The sequence below is a fragment of the Frieseomelitta varia genome, unplaced genomic scaffold, assembly GCF_011392965.1.
Source record: "Frieseomelitta varia isolate USP_RPSP 00005682 unplaced genomic scaffold, Fvar_1.2 scaffold_1016, whole genome shotgun sequence".
In the NCBI taxonomy this organism is placed as follows: Eukaryota; Metazoa; Arthropoda; class Insecta; order Hymenoptera; family Apidae; genus Frieseomelitta; species Frieseomelitta varia.
The window spans coordinates 112,590-131,223 of NW_025108658.1; the positions used below are offsets into that span (position 1 = coordinate 112,590).

At 30.0% G+C, this 18,634-nt stretch overlaps 1 protein-coding gene across 1 annotated transcript in view; it reads left to right on the forward strand.

Annotated features, from left to right (window-relative positions):
• Positions 1-17,272, forward strand: part of LOC122538198 — a 30,061-nt gene extending 12,789 nt beyond the window's left edge. The window contains exons 2-3 of the mRNA XM_043672107.1: positions 3,791-4,349; positions 17,198-17,272. Of these exons, the coding sequence (XP_043528042.1) occupies positions 3,791-4,349; positions 17,198-17,240 (602 nt within the window). The 3' untranslated portion in view covers positions 17,241-17,272. The remainder of the gene's footprint in view (positions 1-3,790; positions 4,350-17,197) is intronic.
• The last annotated feature ends 1,362 nt before the right edge of the window (positions 17,273-18,634 follow it).

An 18,634-nucleotide genomic window follows, 5' to 3' on the forward strand; every position in this document is an offset into this window, starting at 1 on the left:
TAACATGTGGGTTTTCTTCATCCCAATTATGATTATTATGAAAATTGAATATACCATCCCTGGTAAAACTAGCTTCATCACCATTGCGGTTTATGAAAAGAGAGATCGGACAGAGAGTTTGTTCTGTTTATAAAATTCATTATATCTCATAAACGAAGACAGATAGGACATATATTTATATGACTTTTTTTTCATTATTTTTAGGCGTACAATCAGCTCCCAAAGTGGGTCCCACAAGTTACAAAACATCCTGTATACTATGTATACTATGTTTGAAGAATTGTTGCTTGTTGTCCCGTAAAATCGACCACGAGTTTTACTGAAAGCCAATTGCGCGAGCGGTAGTGGGTCAAATAATTCTTGAATAGCGAGCAGTGAGCTATGAAAACGGTCGAAGAATCAAATACAAAACTGATTCAGGAGATTTTTGCTTTAATGAAAATTGCTGACACGATTGTGATCTATTTATATGTTAATTCTTTTTAGTATAATACTAATACAGTACAGATTATGAAAAATTGTGAATAATTATTAGTTTTGGTAAATAATCTGTGTAAAATGTTTTAATAAATAGTGTGTAAAATTTCACAGATATGTTCCTACTAGTTGTTGCTTTGATATACATAGATTGGAATATCATCTCTATTTTTTAAGCAAACCTTCTCTACTTCTTTTCTCTAAGAAATTAAACTTCAATGCAATAAAAAGATGTTACACTAATTATGATCAAAATAAAGCTTTTGAGTATTTTTAATATAATAATTTTTACGTTGAATGACTCATTAAAATTTTACAAATTTATAATTAAAATTATATCTATATTGAAATATTAATTGAATATTGAAAGAGGAAAAGGTCTTAAGATCTTCGTTATATACTCATAACAACTACTATATTCGAACATTTTATTACTTTATTATTATTATTATTATTATTATTATTATTATTATTATTATTATTATAATATATCAATCTTTAACATATCTTAATATATCTTAAATATATATTATAAATCTGATCTTTATTTATTAATTTCTTTTTTTATCATATTTAAATATAATATAATATAATTATTTTCCAATACGTAAGTTACCTAAAGATGTTTTTAAAAGTGAGAGTAAGACTAAAGGTGTTTTTAAAAGTGAGCAGCCTATCAATTTCGATCGTACTTAAATATGAAATGCGACATTTAAATTGGATCTATACTTGATGATGACAAACGAACATTAACAAATAAGTGTAAATTGCATTACAAACAGAAACGAGTGCAAGCGAACGTCAATAAATGCGATCTGTTACTTAATGATAGAGTTGTCTCCACAAAATAATGAGAGTCACAATATAAACTTTACACATCCGAATATATAGAAGGAGAAATATAGATAAAACTTATGAAATTAAAAGAATCAAAAAAAGTTATTTTTATTTTACTGCATTTGTTAGTATCGAAAGTGTTTCGAAATTTGTAAAATGATAAAATTATAATTATTTCAACTTGCTATATAAGTTTAACTGTTCAAAATCGTATTTAGCAAGTTAATTTTACGATTTTTCAATATTAATATTGAAAATATTAATCAACTGATTTCTTTCAATTTTCATATAGTAAAATCTTTTATTTATATTAAAATAATGTCAATATCTATAACAGCTTTTTTTATTATCCCCTGCAGAAATTAGAATTTCATTCTAGGAAAAACACTAACTACATTGAGATAGAATAATATTATTTTTTATAACTCAATAATATACCATTCTGGGAGACGTAGTAATAAAGTAAAGCAGTGATTCTTAATCTTTTCGAAGTCACGAGGTTATAAGAGAAATCACTGAAGTCATAAATTTAATAATAATAAAAATAAGCATGCCCATCTCTTATATTAAAAATATACATAGAAAAAAAGCAATAAATTATGAAATATTTGAAAAAGTTATAACTAAAATAAGTCTATAAAACTTCTTTACTCCAATCTTGATGCTGATTATCGGTTTTTGCGAATTTCAGCAATGTTAGATCTAAAATATAATATAGCTATCCTTATTTTTTTCGTCTATATTAATAAGTCTTTCGTGTTTCTTAGTTTTTAGGCATATAAAAAATGTCGGCGATCAATAACAATTTTTCTACGAAATTTCTTGTAAACTTAACTTCGTGGAATTTGTAACAAATTCGTAGAATAGAATAAAAATAATTTCATGAAAATTATACTGTATTATTTTGATATATAAGCAAATTTTAAATATCTAATACTTTTTTTTTTATTCTAAAATAGCCTAAACATTGATCTCTAAAAATGGGAATTTTAGACAATTTCTAGAAAATTTTAGACAAAATTAAATTAAGTACTTTAATTTTTTAGTACCTATCGCAGAATATAAAATTATATATGTAGATGCTACATAAACAAGTGCTACATAGACAAATGCGATGTAGATATTACCCTATCAATATTACTGCTTGTTATATTACTATATTACTACTATATTACTATTTGTTAAATTTAATTTAATTCTATATTAATATGAATTTAATACCATCATATGTTTTAATTTAAGGTATAATTCATCTCGTAATGTCGCATTAATAATTTTATTATATGTAGATTGTTGAATACTACAGGGGTTTAAATTAATAAAGATTTTATATGTAAAACGTGCTACAAAATATACAAAATGCCTTGAAAAGTAGTGTTTTGATACTTTATATGAGCTTCGCTTCCATATATTCGTATTATGGATAAGAATTAAATTTGAATTCAATTTCAGTCATTATAGTCTCTGTACGTTAATGAAAAATACATATTTATTCGTATTCGTATTATATATAATATAAATGAAATATCTAGTAGTTAAATTTTTATTTTCACATTTTCGTGTACATTTGAACAATTGAACAAGTGCGAGCAAATGTGAACTTACATACGCAAAAATTAGCAAGCATAAGCGAATTCATAGACAGTCAAAATTCGATTCATCTTTATTTCTGGTATTTCTGGCTTATTATTATATCAAAATACATAAATGAAAAAAGTAAAATATTTATCTGCATAATACAATGTATATATATTACAAAAGAGTTTCGATATATCGATAAATCAATATTCATATTGTACATGTACAGATAAATCGATATACATATTGTATTATACAGATCGAGTACATATGTATTATACAGATCGAGTTTGTTGATATTCCTTTGCGTATATATTTCATGCAGTTGAAGATATTCGGCTTAATGTTCAATCGATATTCAATAATAATAATTTGTATTAAAATATCTTTAGACTATCTTTCTAAAGAACGTAGTTTTGTTGAATATTCTATGCTATGCTAAAAACTGCAATGAATGATTTTTTTGGTTTTATTTTTAATTTAAATATTCTAAATCGGTATTTGTTCAACGAATCAAGATACATATATCTAAACTGAACTAACTATTAGCTGATACTTATCGTCAAACATTAATCATTTGTTAGTCCATAAGTAAGTATTCATAGTATTCGTGTTACAATATCTGAAAGAACTGTACAATTACGTCCTTGTTTCGTAAATACCATCATATACATATGCTTATAGCGGATGCATCGACTCGTTGAACGAAGCATAGTTGAAGATTAATATTATTTACACTTGTTTGTTCATGCTCCTTCACGTTTATTTGTGTATGTCGCGTGATTTCGTCGGCTGTAGATTCTTAGTGTCAAATCAGATTGTGAAAGCGACGCTCGAGGAAGAGCGGTATGTATTGTGTATGTATGATACAAGTTGGCAGTATCCTGGAAATGTCCAGGTGAGACCAACGAAAGTCTTCCACGAAGCAAGGACCAATGCTCTAGGCTCATGGAAAAACGGTCAAATGACACGGCCGCGTACGCCGCCTTGCAAGCCAGCGAGGACGAGCTGATCGCTGAGCACTGTCTCGAATCGGAGGACACGGCATTAAAAACGCCAGGCAGCGAGACTGAAGACACCGAGGATAACGGCGTACAAATGGAAGAAACCACCTCTTCGCCTAGCCGTCGTTTCACTTTCCTCAGGCGCTTCCGATCACCAAGGTTTGGCGAAGCACACCATAAGAGGGTGCCTACGCCAATGAAAAGGAAATATCGCCGAAAGAAGAGCAAAGATGACATTATCAACAATGATATGAATACCACGGAAGTCGAACCATCTAGTTTGAATCAAACTGGAGTGTCTGACCCATATTATCCGATTTATTTGCCGATCGACCAGGCCTTCAAAGCTAAATACGTGTTTCATCACAAAAAGGGCAAAACTTTTCAGGAGAGACTCTACGTATTCTTGGAACATCCCGGCGGATGGATCTGCTTCATTTATCATTTCACTGTGTGAGTACTTTTGATGCAGTTTTTATTAGAGACTTCTATTGCTCAAAATATGCAAAATTAATTGTAAGACGAACAAAGTATTAGCCTGTTGCATAATAATGTCAGTCTTTAGTAAATTGAAAAACACTTAGCAATTGCTTTTACTTTATATTATTTTATTCAGAAAATTTCAATCTATTATATTCTGTTCTTTTCAAACTATTTGTTTAAATTGTATTAAAAATATATTGATTTCTATCTTAATCTTGACAGACTTGAGTCATTTCTACATGATACATGAATTTTTTTAATTGACTTGAAATTCTAATTATGGATTAACTTTCGTACAATAATGACAACAATTAGTTATAGGGAGTTCTACTGTATGTTCATCGGTACCATTTGTAATGAAGCTATGTTTATTATGCAACAATCTAATTGGATAAATTAAAATATTTATTATTTGATCTTTGAGAAAAAGATAACTGAATGACATTTTATGTAGATTTGCTTTATGTAAGTATGAATTATTTTCTGCAAGCGGAAATTGAAACTTAGTCAACACCGTTTGAGATCTTTTATTTATTGAAAGTTCTATTAAATTATCATACAATCATAGTTGTATTTTGTCAGGATTAATATTCGAACTGACATTTTGCCCGATGTACATAAAATTGATTCGCTTTGTGTTAATGCTAAGATTAGCGTTAGGGTTCCCTTTTTGAATGTACGTACTATAACATTGGAGGAATTAATAACTTATCGACAGATTTTTTACCCAGTAGTATTCAGCATCGAGTTTTTCGTTAACATTGGCCATTTCAACTCATTTCTTTGATATTTAAAGAATATATAAAAAGAATATACAAAAACTATTATTGCGAAATTGAAAAAAAGTAGTATGATCACGCAACTGTAACAATCTAAATCTTTTGTTTAATTGAAATTTAAGAGAGGTGGTAGAGCAAGAGGATGAAAGATTTAAAATAGATTACATACTGCCGATTGTATTGTTTTCGCAGATATAACATTGCACATGCGTTTTGCAGTTGCATTGTTTTCTAAATTAGAAATATGCTCTTCTTTCGCATAAATTTGCCCTTCTTTTTAAAGTCATATTCCTTATTTTAGTTTCGCTTAATACGGAAAATTATTCTATATATGTACGTGTATATATAATTATACAATTAATTACACTATTTTTTTCTTTAAAAATGTAAACAATGATTGTAGTCATAGACCTAGCACTCATAATTAACCATTAAAAAAAAAAACATGATATCATCGCAAGGCATATATACTATGCATAAATAGAAAGCCACCTGACTGGGTCTAGTTCGGATGAATTCAATACAATTTTAAATATGCCTTGTTATAAAGATACTTAACCCATAACAAACAGTAATTTACTTTAAAAAATATATTTTAGGATCGTTTTCACTGATTTTAATTACTTTATAATATGTTATTAAGATTATTATTCTGCTCAACTTCTCCTTATACATGTTACCATCGCCAGCTTGTCTTTAGTTTTTACAATATTCACAAAAATATGTGTAGTTTATATATTTTAAAACAAACTTTATTGATTTCAATGATTTTTTTTTTCATTTGGAATTTATTGTTAAATTATAATCTGTTATTGAAATACCGATAAATAATTCTTATGTTAGCAAGAAGACGTTTTTACTATCTCGATGTTACTTTTAGAATTTAATTATTTTAGCTCAGTCGTAGACCTGATGGCTTAATTATTTTGTCCAATAGGGTCGACATTTGCTCATTAGAGTAAGTTCTGAGTCTTTTTTTTTGTAGTTAATGCTGTATCATTGAATTTTTTCCTTTAATTGTCAGTAATGATACTAGAATGACCTCTGTGAATGCCTGTGATAAACTAGAGAGCATCATTAATCTGAATGCTTTGGATTGGAATCTTTATAGAATCTCCAGATTTACATTATTGGATTTTTCTCATAACAGAATATTGAAAATTATACATTTAATTACTTAGAATTGTACTCCTCTTTACCAATTTTGAAATATATTATCAAAAACGTACTTTCTTTCCTGGATTTTACAATAAGAATTACTTGTTTTAATGAATTATTTTAAATTACGGCAGTGTGTCTGATCAATTTTTGCTAGAAATTTATTTATGCCAAACCAATATCCCTGCTTAAAAAGAACTAATAAATTTTTAAAATGAATATTTGAATTAAATTTTTTAAATCGCCACGAAATTGGAATACACATATATGCAAAATTTTCAATATTACATTGTATAATATTTTAAAGATTATTTAAGAATTAGATTCTATTAAATTAATCGGTAATTGATAACACACAAGAGCTCTGATTGTAAATTTGAATCGGTTGATTCTGTTGGAATTTTTTGATATGTTATTTGGGATAACATTCTGTTTCCCGTACATATAACCGCTGCACGGCTTTTTCCGAAATATTTGCAAAACAAGAGTCCCATGCACAAATCGATAAAGTTATCTGCCTCGTAAACAATTATAGAAATTTCTTATTATTTTTATTTATTTATTGTGAGATGTCTCTGTGACTGTTCACAAACAACAGTTTGTAACATAAACATATCGCAAACATATAGAGTAACAGGTCCGGTATAAAGTAACAAAAATATTGCGAATATCTCAGAAATTAAAATGGAGCGACGATAACATGTTTAGAAAGAAGTTGTTTAGAATGATGAATTTGACGATTTATTTCAAGATCACTGAAATCGATAGGAAAGATCGTGAGGTAAATTAATTATTGAATAAACGAATTCGTATAACGCAACATGATATGAAAAAAGGTATTATTTCCCTTATGCCTCTGCCATCCCGGTTAATTTTTTTTTCGCATTATACACACGTATACGCACACGCACGCGCACGCGCGCGCAGTGGTTAAATGAATTAGAGACTAATAATTATGCAGTCTAGTATTCTAGATATCTGACCATCATTTTTGAAATTTTTCACATTATATGTGTTATATGTATTATTTCACATTATGTGTATTATATGCGTAGTCCCAACTGTTCGATATTGATAAGTCTAGTTTTCGATCAGAGTTCATAATCCCCTGTCGCTAATAACCTTAACAGTTGATGCAATTCACAGAAACAACACATTTATTCCGTATATTCACATTTGGCCATTTTAGATATTACGTTATCATTCCATTTTCTCACGATTTACAATTTTTTTGTAACTAATTTTACAATATTATTATCACTTTCGCTTTTACTGTTGTCAAAAATCACTTACACTTCCACATATTCCATGATTTCATATGATCTATAAAACTGGAGATTTCTTGTGGTCTTTCTTTGTTTTAATTTTTTCTAGTAGCAGTTTTGTAGCACATTTTTTATATTGGCTATAATGTTTCTGACATGGGTCATAATATTTCTGCTGCGCGATGCATTTTGGTTGCGTTTTATCATAACTAGATTAAAATGCAACTTCTGTTTTTCTTATCGTAGTATTTCCCAAATATAATATAATATTATAAATATATTTCTTAAATTCTTAAAAATTAGTTTTTGACTTAAATCTATAGTTTAATGTTTGTTAAAATTTTTAGTCTACTCTATTATAATTTTTTTTAAATCGGATATCATTTTTTAATCGCTCATTTGTGTTAATAGAAGAGTGAAATATTTGTGCTCCTTAATGGAGAATCATTAATGTATATTTGTACTTCTATACGTTTGAACTATTCTTCTGGCATTGGCACAGATGACTGTTAGTAGTGGTATTATTGTTTGATTTAGCTGTTATTCTTGAGATGCCTATTGGATTTTTTTTTTATTACATTATTTCTCAAAAATGTTTGAAGTACTGTTTTAAATCTACTTGTTACCTTGACACTATTTGTCATTTTACTCAGATAGAGACAAACAAACTTAGAACTACGACTAAAATATGCATACTTTATAATTTTTCCATGTAAACTGTAATCAATATAAAAAGTATTGAGCTGATTTTCTCCTTTATCTAAAAAAACTCTCTTGTCTGCATTCTGCTAATTGTAGTGCAGTTTCATGTAATTTAAAACACATTCTTAAATTAAAAATTTCTTTTTAAAATTTTCTCAGTTTAATTTGTTACGAAATATTCTCGATTATGTGCCCATTTTTTTTTAATGTATTTATATTATTTCTAATAATATAAATAACTCCTCGTTGGACTTCATAGTTTCAATTAGCATCAGTGAAATATACACTATATATTTTTTTCTGACGTTTCACTTACATTTTTTAATATTGTTTAATTTTTATGAATCATGAAAAACAAGGGAATGAAGTTTATGAATGTTACATTAGCTAACATTTTTGAAGCATATTTTATAGATTCAGAGGATAGTATGAAAATAGATTTGTAGAAGAATTCTGATAGAAATATTAAACAAGTTAAAAATATTGTTAATATGGCATGGAATAAATTGAATCTAGCGATTGATTTGTCTGTTCAATTTGCAAAACCATTTTGATCTTGAATCTCCAGTTTTTGATTTTATAATTACATGATATTATATTTAATATTTGGAGAACATTTAGAGACATATTTTAGTGATGTTTTCAAATATTTCTGTAAAAGGAAATACATTTTGCTACCAGATTCTTTGCATTTAATAATATTTTCTTTTATGTTGCGAATAATTAACAGAATAATGAATTTGTTAATATGTTATTATGTATAAAACATTCGTCATAATTAATATAAAATATTATCTTACAATTAAATCGTTCCATGAATTTGTCCGAATGTAAATTCAATAACATAGATTTAAAAGTTAGTTTTTAGTGAAATTTTAGTTAAAATTAAAATATAAAATGAATTTTAAACGAGTTACGAGATTTGAAACAAATCTTGTCTTTTTATAATATATGTATAATTAAAGATAAAAATATTAAGATAGAATTCATTTCATCCAATTTTTTCCCAATTCTTATCAAATATCATCAATATATGATACACTTATAAGTGTACATACAGTATGTAAAATCTTGGTAATTATTTATATTACTTAAATAAGAACTTATATTGTTAATGTAATCATTGTAAACAATTTTTGTTTATGCATGTTACCGCCACTGTTTTAATTTGTTCAAGTTGTGCTTAAAAATATTTTTTACATTCATTTATGTTTGAGTTAGTTTTGGATTAGAAGTTAGAATTAGATTTGGGTTGAATTTACTATAAAAATATATAATGAATTTTATTTTTAATTATTATCAATAGAAATTGGAAAAATGTTTGCCATTATGTAAAAAATTGTAAGTATTCTTGTGCTGAAATCATTTAAAAATTCAGAAATGTAATCAACATATAATGTTTCTTAATTATTATAGCATTTACATCATTATTTCTTTTTCACAAACCGAAAAAATGTAAAAAAATTATTTTAAAATAGAGATAATATTGTGGCCGGTATTCGCCATTTTCATCATTTCAATAAATTTCACATAAACACATACATTTTTAAATTGTAAATATTATTTTATATTTAAAATCGTAGAGATTTTTATTGCTTAGCAGTTGTTATGAAAATGATTGGGATAGCACTGCTAAGTTGTCATTGTATAATTTTATTCTATATTTTTTTTTTTTAAGGAATTTATTGCCTATGTTATCTTTATCGGATAATGAATTCTGATGGATAGTAAATAATCACAATATAACTTATATTCGCGCGCGTGTCAAGCGGTATCTATGGCTGCTATACGTTGTGGACTGTGTTTGTCGCGCGCTTGCGATATCAGGGATTTTTCCCTCGATGGTAATTTTAGTATCGCGAGAAATGACCTGTGTAGTTTGGACGTCGGACTAATTCTAATTAGCAAGCCGAAGAAAAGCAAGGAAGCTCTCTCTCGGTTCCCTTTCCATTGGCTTCGAAAAATCGCGGCTCCAAGGTGGGGCACAAAGGGCGGATGGCCTTGCCTCCAGTGTTTCACACATGTTCAGGAAAGCTGATTCCATACTTCAGTCCACAGTCAAAGGCCTTGTCTGCTGTAGACAAGTTCAGTCTGAAGGCCATGAGTTTATGGCGATATAGGCGATAGAGGCTTAGGTTATTCAAAACCCAAACTATCTCCAGCGTGCCTGCACCCAGACCTTGGGCATTGTAGGATGGAAACTCTCCCGAACATACCGCCCACCTTGAACGCCTCGCGTTCGAAACTAGATGCAAGAACAGATTATACCATAGACAGATTATACTATAAGTAGCTGAAGCATGGGCGAGTTGCGCGGCTTACATAAGAATGTAACTTTAACGTGCACGCGTTTTACACGCGTTAAGAATCTATTATTTCCCTGCGGATCCTTCTCTTTCGTCCATCGGTAGGATGCACACCTTTGTAGTTGGATGTTTCACCATTCTGTCGGCTGTCCTGATGGATAAGACTCTGGCGATCCCATCCTTCCCTGGGTGTAAAGCCATGATTCAGCCGAGTTTCCATCGCAGGCAAATCCGTGGCGGCAAATTTTCTTCCTTTAGCACCACCATGGTGCCTACGCCAAAGTGCTTCGAAGTGGATGACCTTCATTTGTGCCGCTGCTACAGTTGATGGAAATAATCTGCCATCGCTTTCAGAAATGCTGCTGCATGGTTTGAAATTGAAAACGACTCAAGCGATTAGTTTTGACGTCGGTGACGTCAGGATATGGGAGAGCGGTGAGCGGGCGTCCGATCAGGAAATACCCAGGAGTCAAAGGATTTAAATCGGCAGGATCGGCTGATGTTGGATGCAGTGGTCGTGAATTCATGCATGATTCAACTTGCGTCAGAACGGCGAAGAATTTGTCGAACGTTAACCGTGCTTTCTCCGCAGTAAATGTTGCTTTGCGGATCTGACGGAGTGTTCCCATAACCCTCCGAAGTGAGGAGCATACGGTGGGATGAAGTACCAATCGACACCTTCTATGACCGCATGTTCGGAAATTACCTGGTGGTTTGCCTTGAGAAACTCTTTTATTTTTTGCATTTCGTTCCGCGCACTGACGAAGCTAGTGCCGTTGTCGAAATAAATATCCTTGCACACCGGGCCGACCAGTTGATAGAGATGCCACTAGTCGATTTGGCAGACCCATCGAAGACGACGTGAACCTTAGTTGTAGTGTTGCTTTCTTTCACCACGGCATGATGTGGCAAGTAGTAAGAGGTCCTCCGACCGGTGTCGTTTGATATCTTCATGTACCCTAGGTCTTCATATTCGCGCATGAATCCGATATCTTCGTCACGCAGATTGGACGATCGTAGCAGTTTCTTTTCTAAATTGAAAAATCGTCTTTCAGCCGTGAATCTGGAGTCGCCAAGCCCTGAAAGTTAAACGGGATGGCGACGCTGTATCGGTCAGAAGTATTCCGTGAAGTCGTCTGTGCGAAGAGTTCCTCGCAAGGATGATTAATCAACTCACCGTTGACCGGGACCGCTTCAATGTCCCAGAATCGCGTCAATTGATGGTCGAAATGTTCGTTCGTCACAATATTGCAGGCGTGTGTCCGTTGCTTCAAGTACCCCATCGTGTCTTCGATAGTACAGGCAATTTCGCGTCCAGCCGCTCACACACATCAAATCGCAAAGGTAGCCGTTGCCGATGATTAGATCAACGTCACGTGAGACGTAGTATTGCGGGTCGGTGAGGACTAGATGCGATAGAATGGGAAGAGCGTTGTAGGCGAGCTTGAAGTTTGGGATTTCGGCGGTCAATTTAAGCATGACAAGGCACGGCAAGTTACATTGGTAGGCGCTGCAGCACGAGGCTATATTCACTTGCACCTTGCCCTTTGATACGATCCTTTGATCCTGTTGCGCTTATTCCCGAGATTACCGCCCGCGTCGCGTCCCATTTCAGCCCGAGGCGCCTCGCGAATCCCTCCTTTATGATGTTCACTTGGGAGCCCTGATCGAGGAGAGCCCTGCCTTTGTGGATTTTACCGTGTCCATCGGTGATTCGGACTATTGCGGTAGATAGCAGCACGTATTCAGGTGGAGTCGCGCTTGCGGCCGTGAACGTTGGCTCTGGGCCGTGTTCGAGCTCTCGATCGGCTTTGTTTCTTGCTGTTCCGTTCGTCGCCAATCCCGTGGTCGCTCCCGAATGCAGCAGGGTGTGGTGATTTGTCTGGCACACCTGACAGGCACCGCGCGCGCAGGTCTTGGCACCATGTCTTGATCGAAAGCAATTGAAGCACGCACGTAGCTCCTTCACCCTTTCGATACGACGATCTATCGTCAACTTCTTGAAGCTCTTGCCCCGTGGCAATAGGCGGCAGAGCAAAGTAGGCCTTATCTTCATTTACGTGTAGCGCAGCGGCGGACTTGTGCTGCCGTTGTGCGACGAATGTACTGGAAATCACTGGGGTGATTTGGCTCTGTCTACCGGTTTTGGTGAGGAACTTGTACCGTTGCTCCAGGAAGGTTAGCAGATCGGAAAGAGTCCTACGGCCTGATTCGGAAACGTGTCTTTCCCACTCTTCTTTGGTCCGTGTGTCTAACTTTCCGACCACGATGAGAATCAGCAGGGTGTTCCACTTGTCCATTGGTTCGTCTAGCGATTTCAAGTATCGAATATGGTTGTTGAAATTGTCGACTAATTCCCTTAACTTGTCCGCCGATTCCTTGCGGATAGTTCTGAGGGCCCAGACCGTAGGCATTGTAGGATGGGGACTTCTCCCGAACAGCTTATATTACAACACTTTCTTATTAACAATTAATTAATTATAATAGTATGTAAATGCTTTGTTTTTACATAATTTTGTTTATATCTTATTAACGAGATGTGTTAAAAATTATATCTTTACATTAAATTTGAATTTTAATAATTTCAATAATAAATTTTAATAATTTCAATTTTAATAATTTTTGTACGTGTATATTTGTTCAATGCTGTTGTTATTGTGTGCGTCATGAAAGTATTACGAGTCAAACGCATACATACTTATTAAACAATTTTTTATTTGCCTTTTTCCAAACAATTCATTATTAGTATATTCAAAAATATGTTATTCTGTTATATTATTATCTTCATTTTCAATTTATCTTATAATAATGAATTTTTAATGAAATAAAATATAACATAAAATTTATATATATTTGATCATAAACATAAAAATAAAATAATGACGCGATTATATTGTATATTTGATAAATAACGCTGACGTAATATATTGTATATTTGATAAATAATTTACAATATATTTAATACTTTATAATATTATAAATGGGATCATATAAAATATCTATCTTATCTTTTTTTATATAAAACAATTTTTCAAAACAAAATTTGCATTATTTCAGAAACTTCAACAGTGGAAAGAAATTTTTTTACAAGGTTTGATCACCGGTAATTTTTTTAAATCGTACTGTGTATTTTTTTCGATATGATTGAAAAAATAAATTTGATTCACAACAATAATAATCCACCATGTTAACCATTATTTTAGACTACTTATTTTCGAGCATCAAAAGATATTATGAATATCTTGCATTAAATATCTTGATATTTTGGAAAGGATAATAGAAATATTTTTTACAATATTGAAGATACGAAAGATAAATACAGTTGAGGAATATAAACATAATTTTATGCATAATTTTGAACATGTAAATATAATATCTCTGCATATAAACGTATTGTTGTTCGTAAACACTGATGGTTTTCATCAATGAATATATGTGCATGTCCGATTTATACGAAGAAATATTTCAAATAAAAGTTGTATGATATATAGGGGTACACAGGATGATTATAGATTTACTGGGTATCTAACGTTTTTTCTCGTAAACAGTAAATGCTACGGAAAAATGAAAAGGATAAAATTGTACTGTTTTCTGTACGCAATATAATAGTACATAAAAATTTTTTTCTAGTCATATGGTTTTTTGAGATAACCTTTAATTTAAATAGAATGCTATATTTTTTTTATATTATGTAAAAGCGGATATGAAGACGAATTCAATGATGTACCGTTCAATAATCTTCACGTTTAGAATTAGCTAGATTCAAATATACTTAATAAATTTTTAAACTCAATTTTCTTGAAAACAGGACATATAGAAAAATTTTATTCTTTCTCTCGATTTATTTTTACATTTCACATTCTAGCCAGTTACACCATGATTTCGGGAGCATCCTATATACTTTCTTTTTATTTTAATTTGCTTTGATTTTATAAAATTTATGCACGGAAGACAGTATAAGCACAAAAATACTGTCCCTGTCTTTCTTCATCTTCCATACGATGAATTTTACACAATATTAAGATTAAAATATTTAAGTTTAAACAATATTAAGATTAAAATATTTAAGTTTAAACAATATTAAGATTAAAATATTGTTTACTATAACTAATATTTTTTTGATATGTGTAGGTTAATATTATTAATTTTTTTTGAAGAATGTCAAACTGTTTCGATTAATGAATCAAAAAATATATCGTTCCATTTCAAAAACTGAAGGTGAGTTTTGAAATTTCCAAAATTCGTATATTTCAAGAAAATTGTTGCTACCATAACATGATTCTTTCCGTATTTTTTGCTCCAAAAATAATTAAGATATTTGAGGTGATAAAGATAGATGGTACACTCTATATATATAAGTGATTTTTATTTGTTTGTAAGGAAAATAATATATAATTATTGTCTTATTACGATGAAAGAAAATAGAAGTCATAATTATTTTAATCATGACTTTATTGATCCATAGACCCTGAAAATAATTGAATCTTACAATAAAAAGCAAATAACAAAATGGTATAAAATATATAGATACTTTATCTCGCAAATTAAAATTAATCTATGTCGAATTAATATATGTCATAGCAACTTGTGTTAAATGATTAAAATCTATATTTTTTTTATGAAAGCTGCATTACTTTAAATCTTTGACCTTAAATCTAGTTCAATTATTGTCCTTTGAGATATTCTTAAGCATATTATAATTATCCACATATATCAATTATTTTTACGACGTAGCAAACAAAATAGAAAGAGAAAAAAGAAAATATATACACATGTATGTACATTAACACAAACTTCACGTAAACTTTCATGTACATTTGAAAATCATAAAAATGCTAACGCTGTCACTATATGTTTGTATATCCTGTGATGTATTTTTATTCTTGGTAATGTTGTATTTTGCGAGATGAACATTGTGAATAAATGTTGTCATAAAATTTGGCTAAAAGGAACGGCCAGCCGTTACAAACAGTATTTTACTACTTATTCTTGACAACCATTTTATTTCTGTTTGTCCTCATACTTATATCGTAAAAATCTATCTTTGATCCATTCATGTCCCCGTCATCTGCGTAAGTATCAGAATACTCTCAGTTCTCATGTATTATTCAGCATTTTGCAGTTTTATATTTTTTCTCTTTGAGTTCCGCTGTATCTTCTTTTTTTTTCAAAGTACCGTTACAAAGTACCGTAATCCTTTAAATAATTCATTACGAAAATGAAACACGTCATTCTAGAACGTGGTGTCGCAGTCTATTGATCGCGCGAACGTTTATATTCTTTTTCTTTCTCTTATTTTTTATCATCCACTATGAGACCGGCATCGAACAGTTGTTCTTATCGTTTCTCGTTAATTTCCTGTTGCGGTGACACAATTTTTCTCAGTGTCTTTTAATGAATTTCTGGTTGTATTATTTTCTCTATTTCATTTTATTTTTCTTGTTTTTATTCATCGGCTATCTTCTCCCTCTAATCGATTTCCTTGTATTGTTTTTCTCTTTCAGTGTATATATTTGAGAAATTTCACTGTATCTGTATCGATTTTACGATTGTACTAGTTACTATCGTAGTTTTGGCGATGAGGAACGTTAAAATCTCACGAAATTATTACAGAAATTATTACGGAAATGTCTCTCATTTTGCCTTCAACGTATCTACTGTCATTATTCGAATGCGCAATTCATTTCTGGAAGCGAATTTGTTTTTCGCCTTGTGTAAACATCATGGATCAATTTTCGCCTTATGCCAGGATCATTATTCTGAACAAGTTTTCCCTATGTTACCGCCACTTGGTTACTGAAATATATTTATAAAAATATTTATATTTATAAAAATATGTTTTATATTTTTTAAGGGACAAATGTTACCGATTTCAGTAATTCTTGAATTTTTAATAGGATAGTCGAGTGTATATCTTTGAGTATGACACATTTTCTTTCTTGAGTCTTTTTCTATTCATTAAAAATAAATTCATTTATTTTTGTGAATTATTAATAAATGATAGCAATAAGCATTTATTTATTTAAAACTAACACTGCATTGGAATGTGAGTTGGAAAAAGTCAGTACCGAATCACATATATTTAAATATACAAATTTAAGTATTATATATAATATATAGTACATGACATGCAATTGGGTAAGGTGTCTAAGACTAGAAGTTAAAATATTTTTGAACCGATCAAAGAATATATTAGACAAAAATGAATGGTTTCGAGATTAGCATTAATTGATTTGAAGTTTGTTTTTTTAAATAAAATTGTATATTTTTTAATATATTACTTGATTCAATTTGTCATTATTATTTTTATTATTCTCTTTATAGAGAATAGAGTATTTTCTATAAGAAATATTTTAATTAAAATAATTTAGAGTGCTCGTAGGGTATTAAATTTATCTATAATATTTATAAATTAATAATAGGAGATTGTATAACGTTCATTAATTATTTATTGTGATAAGAATAAATTAAATATTTATTTCACTATTACATAATAGTTGTTACAAAATATGCTTAAAATGAAGATCATTGACATCTAAACATTTTTGTAATTTAATTCTTAAAGAATGTTTCATATCTTAACATCACTGCAGTAACATTTCTTGCAGATTCTTCGATAATTCGTTAACGTCTGTCTTCAACGGTCGTTAGTATATAAAAGTAGACTATTTTTTTAGAGTTACAGAAAAAAAAATCCAATGAATTCAAATCTAAATGGGCTGGCCAATGAATTGATCCACCTATAAGTCTAATTCACCGAGAGTTGGTCCAATGCTTCTTTGGTCATTACAATACGATTACAATATCACTTCTTTCAATAACTGAATAAGACCTGAAAATGAAAACACAATGCAAACGTAATAGCAAATGAAGAGAGAATTATTGTTAAACGTTTTAAAATAAAAGATAATCTGAGAAATAATGTGTCAAAACGCTGAGCAAAGAAATTCGACTTTGAACAAGTATCATATTGCAATATTTTAATTAAATCTATTTTCTTCTGAACTAATAGTTTTTCGACAGAAATGATTTAATCCTTTTTTATAGAGATTAACGCGTTGAATGTATTAGTATATTAAAAAATACATGTCATTTAAAAAAACAAACTTGACTTTCAAACGCATTCTATACATCAGTTTTTTAAAATGAGTGTAAAGTGCATCTATATGGCAACTATCAATCGGGCAACTATCATACGGAAGCTGGCAATTTAAACCAATGGGGTTTCAGCCTATTTCAAATAATTTTCAAATCTTTTTGCAAAATTTTGCAATTTAACTTTTGAATCATTAAAAATTCTTCTAATAAAAGTTGTAAATTGGACATATTTTTAGAAACTTTGTCGAAGATTTTTGCGTATATTTCAAAAACTAAGACTGAATGGCGGTAACAATTGTTCAAAATAATGATTTTAACAATATATTTCAGATTCATTGAAATTAGAAATTTTTTTTCTAGATAATTATCAAATATTAAAATGTATAAGTTTTTTCATTTGTCCAAATTTGAAGTATTTAAAACAAAAATGTATGAATTTATACTATTTCATATTATGATATGGTATGATACATGATTATTAGAAATACAGATTTTTATTCCAAGCATTTCCAAAGAATTTCTATTGAGCTCAACTTATTATTGTTAAAAATATTCTTAAATCTAAAATTTAACGACAAAAATAAAGGAACATTTTCATGTACACTAAATTCTATTATTTATTATTAAAATTAATAATATTTTGATTAAATAATGAATGTTATTATTTTACAATATTTTATAATATTTTACATCTATTTTACTTAATAAATTTTAAAATTTATGTTATTTATAGAGTTGTAATTGTCTTACCTATGATCAATGTGATTATTCTACCAAATTCTTTATTAGAAAATTATAATTCATTGATAGTCGAAATAAATGATACAAAAGATCTTTGTAAACGTCGCACGTCATAGTCCCATTATAATTTCCATTGTATTATAAATATCATTACTTGTAATGCAATCATCTTCTTTCGATTCTTCTAACAGAGTTTTTACTTGCAA